Raw genomic sequence first — 16,328 nt, 5'->3', positions numbered from 1 at the left:
GTGGTCTTTCCGTGCCTTATTACTGTGGTTGTTGTGTTTATGTGCGTACTGTTGTGCATGTGCTGTCTCATGCCCATAGAGGGCAGGGGCAATTCCAGGAGTCAGTTCTAGAAAGCTAATTGAGGTCTGCAAGCTGTGTGTTAAGTGATTTTGCCCAATGAACCATGTTGTCAACCCTTGTTGTTTGATCTGTATGGTGCTGGAGGCAGGTGGAAGGAAGCTCCCACTTTCTATAACCTCTGTAATCAAGGAAGCACTAATGAAACCAGATTGGGTGGGGCAGGGCCAGGACTGTTGACATATTTGCATATCATGTATTAGATCCACAGCACACAAACTGACAAAGTGATGCACACTTGGTAGGTAAAGGCAGGAAGATCCAGGTTCTAGATCCTAGGAGTTCAAAGTCATTTTTAGTTTCACCTGGGGTTCAAGGCCAGCCTGCGCTACATGAAATCCAGCCTCAAAAGTCAGGGTCTGTGAAGGCATCAGAGCAAGTGTGCTAGTTTCCACCTTCCTGGACAGCTGAGGGCAGACAGGTGAGTGATTCCAGGAGTGGCCAGGTAACATGGTCCTGTTTATTCTGGAATGGACCCTTTATGGGAGAGGATGTCTGTTGACTTGAAGCTCGATCAAGATTGTACATGAAGGGGGCTGGTGAGATGGCTCAGTGGGTAAGAGCACCCGACTGCTCTTCCGAAGGTCCAGAGTTCAAATCCCAGCAACCACATGGTGGCTCACAACCATCTGTAACAAGATCTGACTCCCTCTTCTGGTGTGTCTGAAGACAGCTACAGTGTACTTACATATAATAAATAAATCTTTAAAAAAAAAAAAAAAAAAAAAAAAAAGATTGTACATGAAGAAGACCCCTTTAATGAGGACAGGCAGATACTGGCTTCAAGGGAAACTTTATTGATGGAGTAGTAAGCCCCAGCAAACTCTGACTCAGCCAAGTTTAGATAGCACCTGCAGAGCATCTGTGCGACCTAGCTGAGCCAAATATGTGCCGAATTGACCCAGAGTAGCAGAAGGCTCCCTTGCCACAACCATCTCAATCAGGGCCCGCAGGGGTGAGCGACTGGGCCGAAGTGAGTAGGCGAAGGTAGACCAGGTGGCAGGCAGCCCGTATCTTGCAGCCAGGTGTCGTGTGGTACCATAAGCCGTGCTCCCGCTCGGCCCAGGCTCAGGGTCCAATAGCATAATCAGCTCCTCCAGAACTTCCAGCTCATCCAGCAGGAGGGAGAGGGGCTGAGAGGCCAGACCCTGAAGCTCTGCAAGGCCAGGGAGGTGAGAGTAGGAAGAGGAAGCTTGGAGGCTACCCTCCCTCCCGGCAGGGCTGTCTTATACTAACCCCAGCTTGAGAGCTGCAGCAGATTAGCTTTCCCTCTGTTTCTACTTTCCAATACCTCCAGGGTACCTGGGCAGGGCCAGTAATGTAGAGAGGTGCTGGGATCTCCAAAAGCTGAGCTGGAACCAGGACGGGAACGGACTTTTCTCTTGAACAAAGAGAGCAAGACCACTGCCAATATCAGAAGCAGCACCAGCAACAGTGGCAACACTGCCAGAGGCAGCACTGAGGCTGAGACAAAACCTGGTCGGCTGGAGACCTCATTCTTGGTTGTCTGCCCAAGGCTCCACCTCCCAGGTGAGCTAGAGGCACCTGCGTCTTCAGGTTTAAGAGGACAGACATCCTTGGGAGGGACGGGCTTCTGGGAACAGAGGTTTGAGAGTGAAACAAGAGGACCCTTTAGCCCAAGCCTCCCATCCCTTAGGTCCCTAAATGGAGCTCCCTCTCCTCTCCCTGCCTCATCCCCCCCTTTCAGGCACTCCACTTGGGGTGAGGCTCCCCCTCTGACCCAAGCTTTACCCATGGAACCACAGGCAAGCCCTGACTCATACCCCAGGAGTCTAGCACCTTTCTACACTGCTTGTGGGTTCTACCAGGGCTCTCCACGTGAGCTGGGGCTGCGGCGGCTCCGCTGCTACACTGGCTACACAGCTCTGTGCCATTGGGGTTGCAATACCCAGGGGAACACTTTTTGAAAGGATGTGCTACAGTATCGCCGAAGTCATTGAGCCCGCAGTTTTCCGTGAACTCGTGATCTAGTAGGAGACAATGGAGCATAGGCTCTCCCACTAATCCCACTAGACCATCCCTTTTCAAACCCCCATGAGGACCCTACCCCTTCCCCCATCACTCTACCAAGCCCTGCCCTCACTATAAATAAAGCCTACCTAAGTCCATTCTCCCCATGTCCTCCACTCAGAGGTAAAGTTTGCTCTTGGTGTCCCCATTGTAACTGGTCTTTTCTGCACAAGCTTAACCTGTGTCCACCCCCACAGCCTTACCTGCCTAAGACCCAGCACACCTACTCCCCAAAGAAGCCTACTGCAAGGCCGGCAACAACCTTGCCACTTGCTAGCGTCCCTGTTCTCTACACCATCTAGTGCACACCCAGTCACTGCTCACCAGGACATGCAGGAGGCCCAAAGCGTTGCAGGCAGCGGCTGCAGCACCTCTTGTCAGAGTTCCAGTACTCAAGGTGGCCACAGAAGCTAGAGGCTTCCATTGACGCAGCCCGGGTCAGGAGCAGCACTGCCACCGCCACTGTCCAGAGAAGCCAGCTGGGCCCCATCTCAGCAGAGCCTGCAGCTTGAGGGCTGTGACCACTTCCACCCACACTGTTTCTGCAGCACATTCCAGGAAGTCCAAGGCAGAAGAAAGCGGTGGATGTGGGGGTCACAGACTTCCAGAACCTCTTTGGGAGCTGGCGTGTCTCATACCCAACTCCAAGCCCACAAGGCGTATAAAGAACTTGATGTGGATCACCAGATTATTTGTAACCTTACATACCTGCCTTCTCATTTTCATCTCTAAGATGGGGTAATAGAACTTGTCTCACTGGGTGAAGGCGGTGTGTGTGTGTGTGAGAGAGAGAGATAATAAATCTACTTAAAAGATCACAATAGGCGTAGTGTGTACACTTCAATCTCAGCACTTCAAGTACAGGCAGGAGCATCTCTTGGAAACCTGAGGCCAACATGGGCTACATAACAAGTACCAGGCCACCCAGAGCGAGTGAAACTCTGCTTCAGAAACAAAACAAACAAGCCAGACACCACAGTACCTAGCAGAGAGTAAACTTAGTTCAAAGTTTTATAAGTGTTAGGAATTATGTAGTGCCTTCATTTCGGGGTGGTATGGTGGGTTTCAATTACCAGGCCTAACCTACTGTAAACTCTCACCAGTACCTAAGCACCTCTCCTTTTCTAACTTCCATCTCTGTTTGGAATCCTCTGGCCTGTCACAAACAGGCACCTGTCCCTAAAAGGCACCTAGAATGGATAATCTGAGGTTACAGGTATTAAAGCAGCCCCGACTTACCAGTGCAGACCCAGACCCCAAGCTGGCTCCAAGTTCCTCTGCTGAGACTGTGGTTGGCTTACACCCTTTCTTAGGTGTGGGGGTGGAAGGAAACCACAGACCTTGATTGACAAACTTCTTAACCTTTATTGGAGGAGGGACAGGAGGAGGAGGTTCCTGTGTCGAACAGATTATATTATGAAGCTCCGAAGCCTGGGGATGCTGGGACTGGAGAGTGAAGGGCACTTTGAAAAGGGACGCTGGACAGGAACATCTATGCCCTTGGGTGGAGAGCAAGGGCACCCGTCTCAGAAGCGACCATGCCGGTGGTCTGGGGAACGACGTCGGTTCCTTTCTCGGGGACGGTGACCTGTGTGGGACCTTGGAGGTGACCTAAGAATTAGGAAGAGGAGTGGACAGAGATGGGTAGGAATAGTTAAGAGTGGTCAAGATTTTTCCAGGCCTGTCTCTTAGGGACAGGTGGCTGGTAATGTCATCTGAGGATTGGTACTCAGGGACAGGTACCCAAGCTGGGGGTGGATATGGGGTTTACACTGTTTGGGACACTAAGACTAAGGTACTTCTACCCAGGCAAGGCTCAAAACTCTATTTAAAGCACAAGAGCCCACAAGTTAGCATCAGGTTCATCCTAGGGTACAGGAGAACACAGCACCCTGGGTCTGAGGTACCTATGCCTGGGTCCTCGCCCATAGAGCTGCCGGCGCAAGTTCCGAGATATGGGCCGTAGGTGCATAAAGTTGCAGAAGCCACCTCGGGTGCATTCCCTAAAGACAGAGAAGGCCACCATCACTAAGAACTCCCTATCAAACACTCAAGCTTCTGGGACTCTGATGCCCAACCTACTTTTACACTACCTTACCCCATCTCATACTGCCGGCAGCAGGACTCTCGGAAGTCAGTGACAGGAGACAGCTCGGCATGCACAGCCTGCCCGTTGAACCAGCGGTTATTGAGTTCCGCTACAGCCCGCTCTGCATCCTCCTCCCGCCGGAACTGAGGGGAAAGTGGGTGACCATGGGCTGTGGAATTCAAGATCTTCAGGGGACTAGTCAGCTCTGAGGCTGGACTCAACTTATCGATAGTCCTCAGGTTGGGAGGTTTCAGTGGTGGCCATAGGCACTGAAATGTTTCCACTTCTGGGTTCTAAGCAGGGGGCAACAGGCACCTTAACGTAGACATTGCCCACGAGGTGGTCCCCGAGGTTGTCACACACATTCATCTCTTCAATCTCTCCATACTTCTCCTGCAGTTCTGTGAATACCTCCTGCAGAAGATGGGGAGAAGCTCAGCTAAGGTCTGGCACACAGGAAACCCAGTTACCCTGGCAACCCTCACCTCAAAGAAGTTATCATAGTGTTCTTGCACCTCCACGTCGCTCACGTGACCTGGAGGAGGGATGGAGGGTGAAATGAGGGCGTAAACTGCTGGGGCTGTCTGCCCAGTCCCTGAACTATCTAGCCTTTTACTCACAGTGTGATCCATCTGCAGTTTGGGCTGTGTTCTGTGGATTCCGGTACAAGTTGAGCAGGACTATGGTCTGAACAAAATTTAAAAGAGACCTGAGCTCAGACAGAAAGCAGGGCTGCATACAGTGTGAGTATGAAGTTGGGGAGAGAGAGATGTGAGCCAGTAGAGTCAGAGACGCCAAAACTACCTAGCCAGCCAGGGGGCGTGGCCGGTGTTCATGGGAGGCGGGGTCCAGTCCCGGGGAAGAAGGGTCTGTCTACCCAGAGGACCAGGTCAGAAAGCAAAGAGGGGTAGGATTGGCTTTAGAAATCCGGAAGAGGCGGGACCCCGAGATGATGGACAGCAGGTGAAGCGCGGGGAGGCTTGAATCTGGGTCTCACCTGGCTGAAAGTCGGTTTGTTGTGAAGTCGGGAGCACCGGTCCCCGTGCCGGCAGGCTCCAATCTTAAAGTAAAAAGAGCAGTTAACCCTGGAAGAGGTGCAAAGACAGAGGTAAACCGAAGGCCGGGAAGGCCGGGTATCCCACGAACACTGTCCGTCCAGCCCGTAGGGACCCAAGTGCCCCGGCTCCCTGAGAGGCTACTCCCTTCACCATTCTCACTTGTCCTTCTCAGTCCCGAATATCGAAGCTAAATATTCAGCCATTTTTACCCGAACACTCCAACGCGCCTGCTCCTTGCGTCACTTCCGTTGCTTAGGAGCGTTGGGAAGTGTAGTTTCTGCCTGTGGTACTACTGCGCACGCGTGTTAGAGGCCAGCGGACCGTCCTCGACCGTCAAGCGCGTGTTTTTCTGGGAGCGCATGCGTACAACGTAGCGGAGGGGGTGGGGTGCGAGGGGGGCTGGGCAGGAGAAGAAAAAAAAAAGCGACAACAAACTCCACTGAAAACTGCGGCATCTCCCGCAAATCTCCCGCAAAGGAATCCAGGCAGAAGGGATAAACCGCACTGGTGAGTTGAGAGTCGTCTGGTATACCCTAGCTAGATAGGGAACTTCCTCGTCCCACGAGCCTGTTCCGAGGTACCCTTCCTGTAGCCAACGCTCCTCTAATTTATCGTAATAGGGGCGTGGTTGCTCGTGATCTTGCGTCTGTCATTTGGGTCTTGCTCTGCAGACCCTTAGGACCACCGGGCTCCAGCGCAACTATGAACTTGGAGCGGGTATCCAATGAGGAGAAGTTGAACCTGTGCCGGAAGTACTATCTTGGTAAGGCCGGTCCCCTAAGGTTTCGGGGGTAATAGAGGGGATAGGACTAGAGCGCCCAAGGCAAGAGGGCATATGAGCCTGGATTCGTGGGAACACAACTGGGAACGCAGACTCTAGTCCGCGAGAAGGGAGGCTTCAGGAAGGAGGAAACTGAGGTCTCTCAATCACAGTCCCAATGAGCAGGAAGAAAGAATGAGCGAACGCCTGGGAGGAGACAGTCCTTAGATTAGAGCTCGAACCCCACATCCCCTAACAGCAAGGATCTCCAGTTAAACGTGGGAGAGGACCTTCCAAATAGGTTTTCTAAGGTGGAGATTAGGAAAGCTCTTTACTGTCGTTTGACTAAGTGTGGGTTTCTTTTTCCTAGGTGGATTTGCGTTCCTGCCTTTTCTTTGGTTAGTCAACATTTTCTGGTTCTTCAGAGAGGCGTTCCTCGCCCCAGCCTACACAGAGCAGAGCCAAATCAAAGGCTGTGAGTTCTAGGGCACCAGCAAAAAAAAAAAAAAAAAAGACAGTGGGTGGTTGGGTGGTTTGGAAGGGATGATGGAGGCTCCAGAACTCTAGGAGATCTGTGTCAGAGATGAACGGGCTGTCCTGGGTGGGTCCAGCTCCCCCCAGAGCAGCTGGAGGCCAACTCTCTCACCCTTGTTCTTCACTCTAGATGTTTGGCGCTCAGCTGTGGGCTTCCTCTTCTGGGTGATCATTCTCGCCACCTGGATCACCATCTTCCAGATCTACCGGCCCCGCTGGGGCGCTCTTGGGGACTACCTCTCCTTCACCATTCCCCTGGGCACTCCCTAACAACTTCATAAGCTGCTGATCTGTTCTTTCTCCCAGGATGAAGGCTTCTCTGCTCTAGGCTTTCCCTCAGACCCTGAAGACATCTGTTTCTCATTTCCCATCTGCCCCAATAAAGGACCCTAACTTTAAATATTGAGTTCTTGGGATCTTTCGGAGCCAGAAGGATAAAATGATTGCTAACACTCAAAGGCACTTACTGAATGTGTTACATGTTAGGCTTTGTGCTTTTACCCAGTGTATGAATTTTTATTTATTAACTACTGTTCGTACCTTTCTGAAATAAGAACTTTCCTACTTCGGAAAGAAATGACGCTCCCACTTTGAGGGGCCCCTATCTTGCACTAGTAGTTGTGAATTTAAGATTTATTTACTTTATGTATATGAGGACACCAGTGCTCTCTTCAGAGACTCCAGAAGAGGGCATCTGGGTGTCAGCCACCATGTGGTGGCTGGGATTTGAACTCAGGACCCGTAGAAGAGCAGTCAGTGCTCTTACCCGCTGAGCCACCTCTCCAGCCGGGTAGTTGTGGATTTAAAAACACAACTTTCTGAACTGGAGCAGTAGTTTACTGGCAGTGCACTCTGTTAACATTCCTAGCCTGACAAACCAAGCAAGAAAATCACTTTCTTGTTCTAGGCTTTGGTAGTCTCTGCCAAGGAAGAATTCACATTTCTCCCTCTAAGGGAGGTGTCTTATCCAGGAGCTTCCTTAGGACAGCTTCCTTGACTTTCCTATTCTTTATTCTTGTTGTTGTTGTTTTGTTTGTTTTTTTTTTTTTTTTTTTGGTTTTTCGAGACAGGGTTTCTCTGTGTAGCCCTCGCCATCCTGGAACTCACTCTGTAGACCAGGCTGGCCTCGAACTCAGAAATCCACCTGCCTCTGCCTCCCGAGTGCTGGGATTAAAGGCGTGCGCCGCCACCACCCAGCCTATTCTTTATTCTTGATTTAGTTTTGTGTGTGTGTGTGTGTGTACTTTTATGTAGTGCCCATGGGAACCAGAAGAGGACATCAGCATCCTCTAGAACTGCAATTATACATGGTTGTTAGACACCATGTGAATCCCCTTAACTACTGCGCTCAACAAGTGAGCAAGCCCTTTCTCTGGCATCTTGATCTTCTCATTTAAAATTTCATGGCCAGTCAGTGGTGGTGCACGTCTTTTATCCCAGCACTTGGGAGGCAGAGGCAGGCAGATTTCTGAGTTCGAGGCCAGCCTGGTCTACAAAGTGAGTTCCAGGACAGCCAGGGCTACACAGAGAAACCCTGTCTCAAAAATAAATAAATAAATATTTCATGATTTTGGTGGCTTATGTCTGAAACCACAGCACTTGGGAAGCAGAGGCATGGTGGATTTCTGTGACTTCCAGGCCAGCTGGGGTTTGTAGTGATACCCTGTGTCAACATAATTTCAGCAAAGAGTCTAGTGAGATAACTCAATGGTAGGGACACTTGCTGCCAGTCATGACCTGCGTTTGATCCTCAAATCCTGTAAGTGATCTGACTGCTACAGGTGTGCCCCACCCCCCAATAAGTTAAGAAAAGCATATACCCAACAGGTTGTTGTGTTAATCACACACTGGGGAGGCTGAGGCAGGAGGCCTTCCGGGAGTTCAGAGACAGCTTGGGTCACATACATAATGAGCTTCAGGCTAGACTGAGCCAGAGTGAGGCAATAAATAAATAATGATAAAGTCTCAGTCCCCACTTTGATGTTCCCTATTGAGTATTTTTACATATTTGTGTGTTCCCATTACATTTCACTTAGAATTTTTGGCTTGTTTATTGACTATCGTCTATCCTCTACACGATAAGACACATTCTCAGCAAGGATTTTTGCCTGTTTTGCTCGTTAAAGCGTCCTCACTATGTGGATGAGTACCCAGCGCTTTTAGTATTTAAATGAAAGAGAGTTAGCTGAGAAATACACCTAGCGAGCTCTCTGTCAGAAAGGATCCAGTCCGTCTCCAGAATGATCTTCCTGTGAAGGATGTCAGTGACTATGATAGTTACTTAGGAGCTGGAAATAGGTTTAGTGGCAATACTAAAATATAACACTACAAATCCCGAAAAGCCTTGGGATGTCTGAGTCTTTGCTTCCCATAGTGCTCCTTGCGGCGCAGGCGCATTACCTCCGTCTTGAGCCTCGGAAGTTTGAATCACAACCCCCACCTCCGCCCCCCAGGTGCCTGGCTTGTCGTTGGTTTGTTTCCGGATACAGGGCCTCGGGAAGGTGGAGCCTAAGGCTGGGAGCCAATAGTACAGGCTGTCAATTGGCCAGCAAATGAAATTGACGTTTTCATCAACTAGTGGGAAAAAGCAGTTGCCAAAGGGTCCCGCCTACAGAAGGGGAAGAAGGGAAGTGGCCGCCAAGGCAGTCGCGGCTGGACAGTGCTCAGGCCCGAGGACCAGTGGTGCCCAGACTTACCTTTGACCTTTCCCTGCCCGCCTTCCGCCTAGCTTTTGAACCACACCTCCTCCAAGTTTTTCTGATCCAGCGCATTAGACCTGCACCCAAATCATGTTCCCGGTAAAGGTGAAAGTGGAGAAATCAGGTGAGGACTGGGGATCCAGGAGAGATATGTTAATAGTGAAAAAGCGGAGTACGCGACATCTCTCTGCAGCCCATATGACAGGATCCTCTAAAAAGGGTCCTTTTCTTTTTCTACCTCACTTTCCCCATTTCTGACAGTGGGCATGAGTCATCAATTGTGGAGTGTCCCTGAATCAATCCTCACTGGCTGTGCATTCCAATAACGCTAGGGTGTAGGGTGATAAATAGACAAGGTGGGAGGAGTGGCAGGGTGTAGGAAGGAAGCGGGCAGCAGAGCAGCTAGGGCGACTGCAGCCGTGAGGAAACGGAGGCAGAGAGATGGGAGGGGAGGAGGACAGATCTGTGGGTTCTGGGAAGGGACTTTCGACTTTTCCTTTGAGGGAAGTGGGTAGTCTAGGGAGGTTTTTGAAGAAGGAGTGAGTTGGTAAAGGTACACCCCAAAGTGCAAAAAAACAAACAAACAACAACAACAAAGCTTGAGTGGACATCCTCAGAGATGCAGTGAGTGGAGAGAGGGCTGTTCGTGTTGGCAGCTGCCTTTATTCCCAGGGCATGGAGAACAGAGACAAACGGATCTCTGAAGTCAAGGCCAGTTTGACCTACTTAGCAAACAACATGCCAACCCAAGGCTATATAGTGAAGAACTGGGGGTGGGAGGAGAGAAATATATATAGTGGAGGGAGCCTCACTACAACTATGCAGGTAGGACAAGGGTGGGTTTGGAAACGCCAGACTGAGTACAGACCCCATTTTCTGGAGTCAGGATTGAAGACTCCTTGAGGGTTCTGTGCTGGAGAAGATCAAAGCCACGTTGTGTTGTCTGTCTGTCTTTGTATTTTTTCTTTCTTTTGCTTATTGTTTGAGAGAGGATCTTTCATTGCTGAGGCTGACCTTGAAACTCTTGATCCTCCTACCTCAGCCTCCAGAGTGCTGGGATAGCAGACATATGCTATTATGCCCAGTAGGCTTGGCTTTCTTTTAGGAAGGTTCTTTTGTCTGCATTATAAAAGGAGGTGGATCAGAAAAGATGACAGAGGCTAGGCGCTGGGTGGGAGGAAAAGGCGAGGTAGGGAGGGGATATATTGACAGACTCCCACAAGCCAAGTGAGCTGAGACTGGGGCTGGGAAAGGAGTGCCCACAGCGAGTCAGGAGCCTGTGGGCCAGCTAGTCACGCCTCATGGGAGAATCCAGGGAGTGGAGTGGGTTTCGAGGAGACCTCAGTGGGAATACCCTAAGGGCTGTCCATGGAAGGTGTCCAGATCCTAGATTCCTGAGTAGGTGTTGGAGAGAAAGAGCAGTGGTAGCAGCTGTGCCCTTGGCCCCGCCTAAGGCTCTGTCACCCTGGTTCTGTCTTTAGTTGGTCTCTCCACTGAGTGGCACTAAAGCTGCTTTCCAAGTAACTGGACCAGACAGGACGTAGGATCGCCTCCCACGGCGAATGTGGGAGGCGCACACAGAGCTGATTCCTACCTTCTACCCTCAGAGATGGAGATGGCCAAAGCCCGGAACCAGCTGGATGCCGTTCTTCAGTGTCTGCTGGAGAAGAGTCACATGGACAGGTTGGAACCTGGTCCAGCCTGGGGAACCACAGGGTGGGAGCTGTTTGGACTGACTCTGATTGTTGGAGGGGGGATGTGGATGGGAGGCTGGAGGGGCTGCCTAGGGTGAAAAGTGCCCCATGGGATGTTTCATGGGAAGACTAATTAATAGCATCACACTCTGGGTCCTTGGTACCCTAAGCCAGTAGTGTTTTTTTTGTTCCCAGGGAACGCCTGGATGAAGAAGCTGGGAAAACCCCCTTGGATACGCACAACAAGTAAGGGACTTTGATGGGATTTAGACCTGAGAGTTTGGGTTAGGTAGCTTTTCTCTCTGCTGAGTCCTAACCATCTTGCATAGACAAAGATACCTGTTGTATAAGTGGCTAACACCTTAGAGGAGGGTATTGGTGGGATACAAGGCCCAAGGAGTACCAATAATCCCCAGGATGTTAATTTTTGTTTGTTTTTAGAGCTAGCGATAGAACCCCAGGGCTTTTGCCCATGCTAGGCAAATGCTCTGTTCCTGAACTACGTCACTTCCACCTTGGGGGGCAGCGTTGAGCAGCTGTTTATTAAAGCCTCCTGACACCATGTCTCTCCCTGCAGGGATTGTTCCATTGCTGCCACAGGCAAAAGGTAAGGTGGCTGGGACCCCAGCTCACTAAAAGGTTCCCAGTCCCCAGCTCCGGGCCTGACACTCACCTTAACCACACAGGCCATCTGCCCGCTTCCCCCACCAGCGGAGGAAGAAGAGGAGGGAGATGGACGATGGGCTCGCTGAGGGGGGTCCTCAGAGATCCAGTGAGTAGGCAGGGGACTGAGAGGGTGGGTGTGGAGCCAGGAACTACACACTTATCGCCTACCTTACCACCCCAGATACGTATGTGATCAAGCTATTTGACCGGAGTGTGGACTTGGCCCAGTTCAGTGAGAACACACCACTGTACCCCATCTGCCGCGCCTGGATGCGCAACAGCCCCACAGTGCGAGAGCGCGAGCGCTCACCCGGCTCACCGCTGCCTCCTCTGCCCGAGGATGGAGAGGTAGGATGAGTTCAATCAGGAGGCCAGATTGAAGAGTGGGTGGATAAGTCAACAACTCCCCCATGAGTGGTAGATAGCTTTAATGCCTGGGCCCCCCTCAATGAATAGAGAATCGGGTAGGACAGATAGCTATTTGCTCTTAGGATTATGGACAGAGGTCCCTAGGCCACATAGATATGGCTTCCTAGGGAACAGGGATCTTAAGTGCAAACAGATGTGGCTACCAGATGGGGCCTTGGTGAGCACATGTGGACCTTACGGGCTGGGCGGAGGGTAACAGGTTTGAAAATCATCTGGCCTGAAAGGGTAGACATGGATTCCTGGGACAGATACATGACTTTGATTCTTGGGGCTCTCAAGATAAAAGTAGACATGACACCTGCCCTAGACAACTGCGTAAAGAGAGCATCTTGACCACCCTCTGCCCCTGGGCTGACAGATAGAGATGGAATTCCCTGGGCTTGGCAGAGGTAGACAAGGGTTCTCCGGCTGACAAGGAGACACGGTCCCTAGAACAGGACGACTATCTTCTAGCTGATAAAGGCATGTCCCTTCTACTGTGACTTCTCCAAGTACAGGTTTCTGGATAGACCCCTCATGTCTGTCTTGCTGGGAAAGGTAGGAGCGATGACACGTACTTTCTTTTTCTTTTTTTCTTTTTTTGGATTTTTCAAGACAGGGTTTCTCTGTATAGCCCTGGCTGTCCTGGAACTCACTTTGTAGACCAGGCTGGCCTCGAACTCAGAAATCCACCTGCCTCTGCCTCTCGAGTGCTGGGATTAAAGGCATGCGCCACCACACCCAGCGACATGTACTTTCAACCCTCTGCTCTGACTCTTGGGTCTCGTCTGGGGCTTTGTCTCCCCAGGGTTCAGAGGTCATCAACAGCAAAAACCGTGATGTGTACAAGCTGCCTCCACCCACAGCTCCTGGACCACTTGGAGATGCCTGTAGATCCAGAATTCCATCCCCACTGCAGCCTGAGACCGAGGGTACCCCCGATGATGAAGTAGGTATCCAAGGCTGGCCTGGAGCTTCAGGGCATGTTGGGAGGGCTAGGACACAGTCACCCAGCTGAGCCTCTCTGTCCATGCAGCCTTCCGAGCCTGAACCTTCTCCTTCCACACTTATCTATCGCAACATGCAACGTTGGAAACGCATACGCCAGAGGTGAGTGTGGCCTGCCTCACTTGCTGCTTGTCCCAGTGTCCTCTGTAGCAGTTGCTAAATCCTCCCTCTGCCTTCCTAGGTGGAAGGAGGCATCTCATCGGAACCAGCTTCGCTACTCAGAAAGTATGAAGATCCTACGGGAGATGTATGACCGGCAGTGACCTTCCCAGGAACCCCACCCCAATAAATGTGCCCCCCAACCCACACTGGCCAGGCCATCGTTCCTGGCCCAGACATAAGGCAGTTGACAAATCTCAAGTGCATTTATTGGGGACTGATGGTAGGAAGGCCTGCGGAGATGGGAAATGTTGGCAGTGAAGGTGTGACCTTAGAGAATGGCAGATGTGAAGGAGGCTCCCTAAGACATCTGGCTGCAGATGGGCAGCCAGGACAGAGGAACTCAAGGGTTCTTGTTCATTGGCCTAGCACATCTGGAGAAGTTGAAGTGTCCATACAGTTTGAGTTTGGGGTTCCTGGTTAGTTGGGAATAGTTTTCCCAAGAATTGGAAGTCAGAATAGTATTCAAGAATTTAGGTGCCTGGAGTTTTAAGTCTGAAAGTGGGCTGGGCAGAGGAGCATTATGTTACAAGAACAGGACTAGTGGGTAGGACTGGTGGACTAGGCTTGGATGTTCTGATGTGGAAAGCCCATGCAGTTTCTCCATGTGGAGAATTAGGTGACTACACTGTACTCTGGTGTCACCTTGGGGTATTCTACACAGGTTACAAGTGCGGTAGGAGGCCTGCGTGGTGATAGAAGCCCAAAGTGGGGTCAATTTGATGGGAGCCTTGACTGAGGGGTGACAGTAGCGTCCCTAGAGAGGTGTCCTGGGTCGGGCCGGAAAGCTGGGAGAGGGCTTAGGGAGGCTGTCTAGGTTACTAGGGCTCAGGTAGGCTTAGGGGTGGAAAGGTCTCCGAAGGACATCTAGGTGTGGTTGGGAAAGGCTGTCTTGACGGCGATTGGGACATCTGGCTGGGCAGTGGAGTCAGATCGGCTTTTAAAAGAGAGCCTAAAGAGGCTTCCTGGGTTCGGTCCTGTGCAGCTGGGACCCCTACTTGGCAGCAGGTGGTGACGGAAGTTGGGCCTGGGCCGACGCTGGTGTGGCCTGGATGGACAGGACACCCTCAGGAGACAGTGCTGAGGTCACAGCAGCAGGGTCCACACCAGGAGGCAGGCGGTATCGGCGGTGGAACTCTCGAGCAATGAATCCGTGTTCATCCTGAGGGTGGGGTACAGGGAGAGATGGGCTTGAGACTCCTACCCTCCTGCCTACCCCGCTCCCCAGTCTGGCATGCAGACCTACCGGGCGCTCCTCGTGCCGAGCATGGACCTCCACATGGTCGTCAACCACCTTGACAGAGATTTCCTCTGGCAAGAAGTGCTTCACATCCAGCAGCACGGAAAAATACCCAGAGTCCGTGGACACCTGCACACATGGCGGGTAGGGGTGGGGCGTCGATCGGATAGGGGTCTTGGCTTCTGGGACCCAGCACTCTCTATGATACATAGGTTACAGTGCTGCTGCCGAGGACTTGTGTAGACTGTCCCCTCTAAGTCACCAGAACCTCAGCCTCATAATAACTGGCCCCCCTCCCCTTCAAATACTGGGTCCACCTCTTTGTGGTAACCAAGTTAGATATCTACCCTATAACCCCCCACCCCATGTCCTTGACTCCACAGTCACCATTTCTGCTACGAGACCCCACCATGCTAGCAACCAAGATGCCACTTCCCCATCGCCAGAGTTCTTACTTAGGTCATGGGACCTCCTGTGCCCTTTACGGGTACTTTCCCCTCGTTTAGAGTGCCCAAGACCCCCTTCATCAAATCACAGGATCCCTCTTGAAGATGCAGCATCACCATATGCAACCCTAGGAACATTACAGCCCGTCGGGACTCACTTGTCCTTTCCCCCAGATTCCCGGCTCACTTGCCCCACCCTTCACCCCCTCAGAAGATCAGTAACGGGGGGGGGGGGGGGGAGGGGCTCAGAATACCGCACTCAAGGGACACCCAATGGCCCCACTGAGGGGTGACATTCTCCTCTAAGTTAAAAATCAACAGACATTCCCGCACCCCCGGCCCGGGGTTAGACCCCCCTCCTGGCCCCCAGTCTTGTTAGTAGTTGGATTGGCCCTCTCCCTAGGCCTGGCACCTGGGCTGTGGGTAACGCCACACTGGGGGCGCGCAGATAGTAGGGGGCGATCGCAGCAGGGCACAGTGAAGCCAGCTCTGCCTCAAGCAGCCCTTCGCCGAAACGCTGGTCAAAGAGGCGTCCCGGAGCAGAGAAACCTGGTAAAGGAGCTGAAGCACGGCGCAGCCAAGAAGGCTGCACAGGCACGGGGATCTCCATCCTGTTCCTACGCTGCCACCCTGGGCCCCGCAGTGCCCAAACGCACGCTGGCTCCGATTTATACTGTGCCCTGTGCCGCCCCTGCGGCGGGCCTCTCAGGGACACTGGGATTGAGGCCAAACTCAGGCATTAGTATTCCTTATTTAGAAACTTCAATAATTACTTGGCCAGTTATTAAACGCCTGCTGGATGCCCGGAAAAGGACACCAGGGAAATGTCATTAAGCCTTTTTCCATTTCTGTAAGGGGAAGCTAAAAGTCTAGGAGGCAGACCCTTATAGGTGTGGCAATCATTGTGGCAGTTGGGACCCTGGGTCCCGATTAGTCCCCCAAAGAGTTCTCAGTCCTCTTAATCCATCTCCGCCAGGCTGGCAGCTCTGAGGATGACGCATCAGTCTTAGTAACAGACTCCTGGAGAATGCTGCACCCATGCCAGGCAGTCAGGAGGACACAGAACAGACCCTACCCCAGAGTAGGTCGGGCCTAATTCTGTGCCTCTGACTCAGCCTGGGGTGCTCAGCGGCCAGGGGGCATGAGCATGAACACTCCAGGTTGGCCCCCGGGGGCTGCGCGCCGGGGCCCGAAATAGCTCGTTTTGATCCCACTACCTGGGCCAGGAGCCCGGGCCTGGCAAGGAGTACGGCCAGCTGCTCAAGAGGAAAGTGGTTAAGGTGACCATCAGGACGGGATAGCAGTCAAAGTAAAGACAGACGTCTCGGGTTAGCCCTGCAATAGTAGCTAGGCTGGAGTCAGGCCTTCGCTCCAACAGGTATCCTGGCGGTTAGAAATAAGGACTGAGTAAAAGGCAG

The 16,328-nt window shown here is 52.0% G+C and overlaps 5 protein-coding genes and 1 non-coding gene across 14 annotated transcripts; 2 read left to right on the top strand and 4 right to left on the bottom strand.

The window, feature by feature from the left end:
* Window positions 1-892: 892 nt before the first annotated feature.
* On the bottom strand, window positions 893-3,428 carry Igflr1 (IGF-like family receptor 1). Its single transcript, NM_145580.2, has 5 exons — window positions 3,389-3,428; window positions 2,474-2,691; window positions 1,919-2,106; window positions 1,355-1,712; window positions 893-1,274 (listed from the first exon to the last, which is right to left on the bottom strand). Exons 2-5 carry the CDS (start codon window positions 2,637-2,639, stop codon window positions 949-951), a joined length of 1,038 nt encoding a protein of 345 aa, NP_663555.2. The 5' UTR covers window positions 2,640-2,691; window positions 3,389-3,428; the 3' UTR covers window positions 893-948.
* Window positions 3,429-3,490: 62 nt separating this feature from the next.
* U2af1l4 (U2 small nuclear RNA auxiliary factor 1-like 4) lies at window positions 3,491-5,515 on the bottom strand. The gene is made up of 8 exons (NM_170760.3): window positions 5,456-5,515; window positions 5,236-5,323; window positions 4,859-4,925; window positions 4,724-4,773; window positions 4,554-4,652; window positions 4,248-4,381; window positions 4,057-4,152; window positions 3,491-3,760 (listed from the first exon to the last, which is right to left on the bottom strand). The coding sequence occupies exons 1-8, from the start codon at window positions 5,497-5,499 to the stop codon at window positions 3,676-3,678; spliced, it is 663 nt and encodes a 220-aa protein (NP_739566.1). The 5' UTR covers window positions 5,500-5,515; the 3' UTR covers window positions 3,491-3,675.
* On the top strand, window positions 5,228-6,990 carry Psenen (presenilin enhancer gamma secretase subunit). Of its 3 annotated transcripts, none has more exons than NM_001364016.1 (4): window positions 5,228-5,346; window positions 5,917-6,059; window positions 6,427-6,531; window positions 6,721-6,990. In NM_001364016.1, the coding sequence occupies exons 2-4, from the start codon at window positions 5,999-6,001 to the stop codon at window positions 6,858-6,860; spliced, it is 306 nt and encodes a 101-aa protein (NP_001350945.1). In that variant the 5' UTR covers window positions 5,228-5,346; window positions 5,917-5,998; the 3' UTR covers window positions 6,861-6,990. The 3 variants fall into 3 exon arrangements, with proteins under 3 accessions (NP_001350945.1, NP_001350946.1, NP_079774.1); NM_001364017.1 differs by lacking the exon at window positions 5,228-5,346 and adding an exon at window positions 5,651-5,803 and having other exon boundaries at window positions 5,968-6,059; NM_025498.3 differs by lacking the exon at window positions 5,228-5,346 and adding an exon at window positions 5,651-5,803.
* Window positions 6,991-9,133: 2,143 nt separating this feature from the next.
* On the top strand, window positions 9,134-13,414 carry Lin37 (lin-37 homolog (C. elegans)). Of its 4 annotated transcripts, none has more exons than XM_017312369.2 (9): window positions 9,134-9,413; window positions 10,771-11,005; window positions 11,179-11,229; window positions 11,561-11,590; window positions 11,670-11,755; window positions 11,831-11,997; window positions 12,866-13,006; window positions 13,094-13,167; window positions 13,247-13,410. In XM_017312369.2, the coding sequence occupies exons 2-9, from the start codon at window positions 10,899-10,901 to the stop codon at window positions 13,326-13,328; spliced, it is 738 nt and encodes a 245-aa protein (XP_017167858.1). In that variant the 5' UTR covers window positions 9,134-9,413; window positions 10,771-10,898; the 3' UTR covers window positions 13,329-13,410. The 4 variants fall into 4 exon arrangements, with proteins under 4 accessions (XP_017167858.1, XP_011249036.1, NP_083653.1 ...); XM_011250734.3 differs by having other exon boundaries at window positions 9,135-9,413; window positions 10,897-11,005; NM_029377.2 differs by having other exon boundaries at window positions 9,209-9,413; window positions 10,897-10,972; window positions 13,247-13,414.
* On the bottom strand, window positions 13,412-16,320 carry Hspb6 (heat shock protein, alpha-crystallin-related, B6). Of its 4 annotated transcripts, none has more exons than NR_157095.1 (3): window positions 16,128-16,315; window positions 14,471-14,593; window positions 13,412-14,386 (listed from the first exon to the last, which is right to left on the bottom strand). NR_157095.1 is itself a non-coding variant. In NM_001364179.1 (3 exons), the coding sequence occupies exons 1-3, from the start codon at window positions 15,811-15,813 to the stop codon at window positions 14,219-14,221; spliced, it is 312 nt and encodes a 103-aa protein (NP_001351108.1). In that variant the 5' UTR covers window positions 15,814-16,315; the 3' UTR covers window positions 13,412-14,218. The 4 variants fall into 4 exon arrangements, 3 of the variants coding, with proteins under 3 accessions (NP_001351108.1, NP_001012401.1, XP_006540020.1); NM_001364179.1 differs by having other exon boundaries at window positions 15,793-16,315; NM_001012401.3 differs by lacking the exon at window positions 16,128-16,315 and adding an exon at window positions 15,323-15,554.
* Window positions 15,951-16,027, bottom strand: Gm38670 (predicted gene, 38670). The gene has a single exon (NR_128568.1). It is a non-coding gene; the product is annotated as a predicted gene, 38670 (primary transcript).
* Window positions 16,321-16,328: the final 8 nt, after the last annotated feature.

The sequence above is a fragment of the Mus musculus genome, chromosome 7 (assembly GCF_000001635.26).
Source record: "Mus musculus strain C57BL/6J chromosome 7, GRCm38.p6 C57BL/6J".
Classification (NCBI taxonomy): domain Eukaryota; kingdom Metazoa; phylum Chordata; class Mammalia; order Rodentia; family Muridae; genus Mus; species Mus musculus.
Note: the sequence above shows the minus strand (reverse complement) of the source record. Positions and strands in the feature narration are given on the sequence as shown.

Bases quoted from the DNA above. Each gene is read 5' to 3' on its own strand.
- Igflr1 (NM_145580.2), bottom strand. From the start codon at position 2,639: ATGGGGCCCAGCTGGCTTCTCTGGACAGTGGCGGTGGCAGTGCTGCTC. The intron at 1,713-1,918 runs GTGCTAGACTCC...CTCTGTTCCCAG, and splicing joins CCCACAAGCAGTGTAGAAAG to AAGCCCGTCCCTCCCAAGGA. The intron at 1,275-1,354 runs GTTAGTATAAGA...CTGGCCTTGCAG, and splicing joins GCTGCAGCTCTCAAGCTGGG to AGCTTCAGGGTCTGGCCTCT.
- U2af1l4 (NM_170760.3), bottom strand. From the start codon at position 5,499: ATGGCTGAATATTTAGCTTCGATATTCGGGACTGAGAAGGACAA. The intron at 4,653-4,723 runs GTGAGGGTTGCC...CATCTTCTGCAG, and splicing joins ACTATGATAACTTCTTTGAG to GAGGTATTCACAGAACTGCA. The intron at 3,761-4,056 runs GTACCTCAGACC...CCTAATTCTTAG, and splicing joins GGGCGAGGACCCAGGCATAG to GTCACCTCCAAGGTCCCACA.
- Hspb6 (NM_001012401.3), bottom strand. From the start codon at position 15,520: ATGGAGATCCCCGTGCCTGTGCAGCCTTCTTGGCTGCGCCGTGCTTCA. The intron at 14,594-15,322 runs GTGCCAGGCCTA...CCATGTGTGCAG, and splicing joins TGGCGTTACCCACAGCCCAG to GTGTCCACGGACTCTGGGTA. The intron at 14,387-14,470 runs GTAGGTCTGCAT...CCCCACCCTCAG, and splicing joins CTCGGCACGAGGAGCGCCCG to GATGAACACGGATTCATTGC.
- Lin37 (XM_011250734.3), top strand. From the start codon at position 9,380: ATGTTCCCGGTAAAGGTGAAAGTGGAGAAATCAG. The intron at 11,998-12,865 runs GTAGGATGAGTT...TTGTCTCCCCAG, and splicing joins CTCTGCCCGAGGATGGAGAG to GGTTCAGAGGTCATCAACAG. The intron at 13,168-13,246 runs GTGAGTGTGGCC...CTGCCTTCCTAG, and splicing joins TGGAAACGCATACGCCAGAG to GTGGAAGGAGGCATCTCATC.
- Psenen (NM_001364016.1), top strand. From the start codon at position 5,999: ATGAACTTGGAGCGGGTATCCAATGAGGAGAAGTTGAACCTGTGCCGG. The intron at 6,060-6,426 runs GTAAGGCCGGTC...TCTTTTTCCTAG, and splicing joins GTGCCGGAAGTACTATCTTG to GTGGATTTGCGTTCCTGCCT. The intron at 6,532-6,720 runs GTGAGTTCTAGG...TCTTCACTCTAG, and splicing joins GCAGAGCCAAATCAAAGGCT to ATGTTTGGCGCTCAGCTGTG.